Source organism: Priapulus caudatus, unplaced genomic scaffold (assembly GCF_000485595.1).
Source record: "Priapulus caudatus unplaced genomic scaffold, Priapulus_caudatus-5.0.1 Scaffold706, whole genome shotgun sequence".
NCBI classification, from domain to species: domain Eukaryota; kingdom Metazoa; phylum Priapulida; class Priapulimorpha; order Priapulimorphida; family Priapulidae; genus Priapulus; species Priapulus caudatus.
Genome location: NW_014577767.1, coordinates 155,442 through 161,797, shown reverse-complemented (window position 1 = coordinate 161,797; position 6,356 = coordinate 155,442). Strand labels below are relative to the sequence as shown.

The window sequence follows — 6,356 nt, the reverse complement described above, 5'->3', positions numbered from 1 at the left end:
AAAAGCGACTTCAGAGCATCGATTTATTTTGCATTAAGGTAATTTACTTGAAGTCTATTGTTGTATACATGACTTTATTCCTTTGTTATTCATTAAACATGCAATGGTGACGTGTTACACACAGACAGTGATGCGATTTTCCTGTCCCACACTTGAATTTAGTAACTCTTATAAATCGTATGAATTTGTGGGAAAATTACAAGATACGCCAATAAAAAATCTTGCAGGAAGATTATCTGAATTGCACTTTTACGTGATTTTATTCGTTTTTATTCGTTTTTTCATTGGTGATGCACAACTAAAAATGGCTACTATTTGGCCATTTATAAAACAACTAAATATTAAGGATACTAGTAGAATCCCTGACACCGTTGCAGGGCTTTGTATACCATCTATTTTTTTAAACAACTCGCGATTATAAACGTGTCAGGGCCGTGGCTAATTCATTCTGCACTTGGGCAGGGGGTGCAAGGCAATATGCAGTTTGTGTTCTGGCAATTAACAGTGCGCAGTATACCAGTGGCACGTACTGTCAAGGCCAGGGGAACGGAACTGCTTTGCCCCTCCCCCTACCCATTCCCGCTAGCTACGGCTGTGCTTGCTCCCAAGCGTAGTAGGAACTTGGTTGCTGTGACAACAATAACAGTGAAACTAATAATAACTACACAATTAGTGACTATATCAATGACAACAATTATGACAATATTTTTTGCACAAACATGTAAAACGATTCTCAAATAACAAGCAAAGATTGCTGCAATGTTGCATCGAAATTCGAATTAAAACTCCAATTAGAAAATGCCGAAGTTCCGGTTTAAATTGGAGGGAAAATTCCGTCAAAATATATTTCCAAAACGCTTACCACAGGGAATATGGCAATTAGTTACTATTGAAAAAACACAAACGATGTGACCGCACTTGCACTTATTTTCTCAACTGACTTGCAGAAAAAATGAAATGAAAGTACGTATGTAAAAATAAATTTGAGTAAATTTGTCAACCACGCTTTCCTCCATGTCCATGTTTTCACTTCGTTACTGGAGAATACTGTCCTTATATTATTATAATTATAATATAGATAAACACATACATGGTTTTTCTTTTCAAACTGTCACACAATTGTAATGTCGTAATTCCATGAAATGACAATCAAGACTGCTATGGTCTTTAACTCACAAGGTACATCCGACTACTTGTTTACCTGATGAATGTGTGGAAGATTTCTGAAAGTAGTTATTTATGGTTGACAAATTTCCATACTTCATTGGTGATAGAAAGGGCAGATACGTTGACCAGCAATTACAATAATTTTTTACACATCTTCTTCCTCTACTGCGTTTTGATGTGACTTTGAATGACACTGCTCTCGAAAAGCTCTTATACCACGATTAGATTTTTATGGTTTCTGTCCTACGTGAGTTTTCAAGTGACTTTTCAAACGGTCACTTCTGGGGAAAGCAGCTTCACAGAGCTTACATTTATAAGGTTTTTCGCCGGTGTGAGTTCTCATGTGTTTTGTCAAATAGGCTTGAACAGCAAAACGTCTTTGGCACAAATCACATTTAATTGGTTTCTCTCCTGTGTGAGTTGTGAGGTGAAGCCTTAAACTATGTGGCATCGAATAGGCAGCTTCACAATGATCACATTTATACGGTTTCTCGCCTGTGTGGGTTCGCATATGAGACTTTAAGGAACTTCGGCTGGCAAAAGTGTCATTACATAGATCGCATTTAAACGGTTTCTCTCCTGTATGGGTTTTCATGTGTATTTTCCGGTTACCTGAAGTAATAAAAGCTGCATCACACAAATCACATTTGTACGGTTTCTCTCCAGTGTGAATTCGCATGTGTTTTGTCAAAGTTCCTTTCTCAGCAACAGTTACATTACATACGTTGCATTTAAATAGTTTCTCTCCTGTGTGAGTTGTCTTGTGTCTCTTCAGGCTGCATACCTGAGAAAAAGCAGATTCACACACATCACATTTGTACGGTTTTTCTCCAGTGTGAGTTCGCAAGTGTACTATCAAGTGAGTCGATGAGCTAAAAGCCTTCTTACACATCGTACACGCATATGGCTTCTCTTTTGTATGAGTTCTCATGTGTGTCGTCCAGTTACCCACTGCTGAGAATGTACAATCGCACAGTTCACATTTATATGGCTTTTCTCCTGTATGTTGTCTGCGATGGATCTTGGTTGCTCCTGCCGTAGTGAAAGCCGCGTCGCAAAAATCACATTCATATGGTTTCTCGCCCGTGTGTATTCTCATGTGGAACACCAAATATTGCTTTGAAGAGAAAGCTTTCATACACACATCACACTTAAAAGGTTTATCACCAGTATGAGTTCGCAAGTGCATTCTCAAACCACATTTCTGAGAGAAGCTTGCTCCACACATGTCACATTTATGCGGTCTCTCCCCTGTATGAGTCCGCTCATGTATAATTGCACACTTTTTAACAGCGAAGGTAGCATCACACATACTACACTTATATGGTTTCTTACCTGTGTGAGTTTTCATATGTATTATAACAGCAGACTGCTGTGTGAAATATACTCCACATATGTAACATTCATATGGTTTTTCTCCCGTGTGAGTTCTTTTGTGTCCTCTCAAAGCGCCAGATACAGTAAAGGCTTTTTCGCACATATTACATTTGAATGGTTTTTCTCCTGTGTGAATTCTCATGTGTTTCTTCATATCACCACTATCTCGGAAAGCAGCTTCACATAGTTCACATTTATATGGCTTTTCCCCTGTGTGAATCTTGATGTGATGCTTTAATTTATCCTGGGAAGAAAAGGCAGCATCACAAATATCACATTTATATGGTTTCTCCCCTGTGTGCGTTTCCATGTGTTTTTCCAAATGGCCAGATGAATAAAACGTTTTTTCACACGGTTTACATGTATATGGCTTCTCTCCTGTGTGACTTTTCATGTGAACCTTTATCTGAGTTTTTTGACGAAAACCTATATCACAGACATTACATGTCCATGGTTTCTTTCTGGCCATAGACCCAGTAGAAGTAGTGGCTGTTCTTGTGTGCTCCTTTATGCGGCCTTGTTGGGAGCAGGCTGAACCAGACATGTTCTGTATTCACTCTTTAGAAGCCCATTTCTCATTGGCATCAGTTGACGCTTTACTCAAGGAAAGCTGCAACAAAAACATTTATATATCAACACTATATTACTAAATAGATATCAATTATATGCAGAACTGTTTGTTTTTAATTATATATTTTGAAGGTTAAGTTCATAATTAAGTTAACTTAAAGGCTCACAATGCGCATCAAAACGCTAATTTCTCCAGTACTAGACTAGCAAATACTTCGTGTCATGCATAATCACACTACCTTATGACAAAATAAACTCTAGTTGCTCCCATTTCACTGCACGTTTGCTTAAAACCCACAAGAAAGAGGTGAGAAAACTGGCATTCTGGCGCAAACGCCGACTGTTTGCCAAACAAAATAGCCTCGAAGTGGTGACGTGACGTCATGTTTTTATCTTTGCTGCGCCCGTACCGCTGTACCGCGGCACCGCGGCACCGCTGCACGGTTGCTTGGAGATTGGGGAAACTGTCAACAACATCGGAGAATTTCAACAACATTGGAGGTATTTTCAAAATACCTTTTATAAGACAACGCGCAGTGAAATGGGAGGAACTAGAGTTTATTTTGCCATAAGGTAGTATGATTATGCATGACACGAAGTATTTGCTAGTCTAGTACTGGAGAAATTAGTGTTTGGATGCGCTGTGAGCTTTTAATGGAAAACTAGAAGTAACATGGTTGTGCTCCTGTACCAGGGTAAAAAAAAACTCCCCTTCTCAGTTCTCACTCTTCTCTCTCTACATGTACAGACGCATAATAAATCGATGGGTAAAGATTGCTTTCGTGCCCCAGATTCCGACCTAATTACAATGGAGTACTTCTCGCTAAGTCGCCAGGACGATATCAGTACAACGTATTCATATTCCAGGTAATGTTCGTCCACGCTGTCCGTGGAGTTGTGATTTTTTCTGTGATGGACTGCGGTTCTGCACAGCAACTCGCAGTGAGCTGACCACCATGAGACGTGGTACCATGTATCTTATATATACTAATATCTAGTATATATCTATATAATTATATATTAAATAAGTTTTATCAATCTGGGATAATTTGAAACACAGTAGTACAGCGCTTCGGATGGGACAGATTTGCCATAATCGCCCGTAAACTGCCAACGAGGCTGGCAATATACGCCATGTTCTGCGGTCGCCCCAGCCGTCGATGGAGCCCATCGTGTCAGCGACGACGAATAAGCCAAGTATCCGGTAGCAGTCTGAAAAATGCAAAGGTAGCGTGTTACATTTACATTGACTGGGTAGGAATGGGGCGTATTCGCTTTATAAAGAACAGCCATAACTCATTTATTTGAATCTTATTATAAACCTATTGTTCTAGTGAACAATATAAAAAATATATATTGAACATATATATGAGTTTGACTTTTCATTTTCTAATCAATCATATATTTAATTTATTAATCATTGATGTATGATAATTGATGATGATGAAGTATATACAGAGGGTCGAATTGGCTCTAGTCATTTTTAATTAACTCGACGCTTTGTTTTAAACAGGTTTTTAAACACTTGCTCATGGATCGGTGTCTTTCGCGTCTTTGGTGGCCCCCAGTGTCATTACAGGAAACTCATAAATAGTGTTGCTTCCCAAAACATATAATACTCCAGACAGTTTGATTGGAAACCTGGGTGGCTCAGTGATGCAGTTTAACTGGCCATAGTTTCAAATCTTTTTCGGCCGAAAGTTGGACGATTGACGGGCAGCAAATGTTCTCTTTTCATTGTTGCCATCAACGGACAATGTCCACAGAGCACCTGGGGAAAATGTGCTCTTTAACGAATGTTCTGAATTATCATCATAATGGCTACTATAATGATGAAGATATGATGGGTCACTGTTGCCCATATCATTTCTACTTATAGTGGATAAACCTAAAGCTAGCTAGGCAATATGACTACTAACCACGGTTATATCTACTACTACTACTACTACACTACATATTTTGATATACAGTGTGATCAAGCAACCGAAAGGAGTGCTCCCGTGAACAGTAACTGAGGCTGTAATCCTACTAGAACAGCAACCGCGAATCGGTAATCTGATGTAGCATGTAGGTTCCCCTAAATCCCGCCAGCATTGCTTGGCTAAGCAGGCACTATACTGGGTACTACTAGTACTCACCAAACATTAGCACGCGAGCACGCCTACTGCCGCTGACCTGAGGGTGGCGTGCGGATCTATTGTTACTCTTTAGCATCCTATACATACTAATAGCTAATAAATACAGCTAATTACACAAACAAATCAGAATACAAGGCCTAGTGGTGTTACTATAAGTCCTATAATAACGATAGAAACGTAATAGTATTACTATTACATATTAGTTACTATTAGTATCTAGTCAACAACTAGCCACTAACTAAACAAAGTAAAAGTTATAGCTAATAAAAGTTATAGTACGTGATACCTAACGAAACTGACAGCTAATGACCTGAAACTAGCGTAGCAAGTTACCATGGATAAACAGCTGCTAGCGGATAGTAAATCTAAATAGTACCAGTACGAGTATCAGTAGTATACTATATTAGTAATATAGCTGCGCGAGAGAGAACACGTGTATTGCTAGGGATTTTAGAATTAGAATTAGAATTATATTAGAGATAGGCGTGGTATAACTGTATAGACACTCCGTCGCAACAGCCTGGTCGGCTATTAGTAATACTGCCCAATGGGCCAAGTTAACCATTCCAATCGGGCCAGCGGCGGAAACAGCCGCTTCGTCACGCATCATGCACTAGACGTTAATCTGGGCGAGGAAGAACTCACTCCCATCAATATCACCAAACGTACACCAATTTGAGCATCGGTTCATACTCATACGGCAGAACACCTCATTCACACACTTACCAAAGTCATACGTTTTCGCAAGCTGCAAACAAAGTCATCCGTTCACAGCCATTTTCGTTATCACAAACACAGAAGCGGCATGTTCCGCTATGTGAAACGTCAACAGCCACTGTTAAGTGTTTTCCGGAATTACGATTTTTACAAAAGTAGGAAACGTCCACAGACCCGTTACATTTTTCGTTGAATAACGCATCAAAAAACGCAGGATAAAAAATTATTAAAGATTGTTTAAGTATAATATGATAAAGGATATTTATCTGTCGAAATTGCCTAGAATATGCTAGGCTATTTATGTTAACTGCGTCAACACTATGAACTTTATAAACCTCCTTTAACATTTTCTCCTCATAACATATATATGTATATATAAGAGAGACA

General features: G+C 39.0%; 1 protein-coding gene across 1 annotated transcript in view; it reads right to left on the bottom strand.

Moving 5' to 3' along the window:
* Window positions 1–239: 239 nt before the first annotated feature.
* The window catches only part of LOC106812958 (zinc finger protein 845-like), a 10,159-nt gene continuing 4,042 nt past the window's right edge, over window positions 240–6,356 (bottom strand). Inside the window, exon 2 of the mRNA XM_014816981.1 lies at window positions 240–3,154. Coding sequence (XP_014672467.1) covers window positions 1,397–3,088 — 1,692 coding nt within the window. The 5' untranslated portion in view covers window positions 3,089–3,154 and the 3' untranslated portion in view covers window positions 240–1,396. The remainder of the gene's footprint in view (window positions 3,155–6,356) is intronic.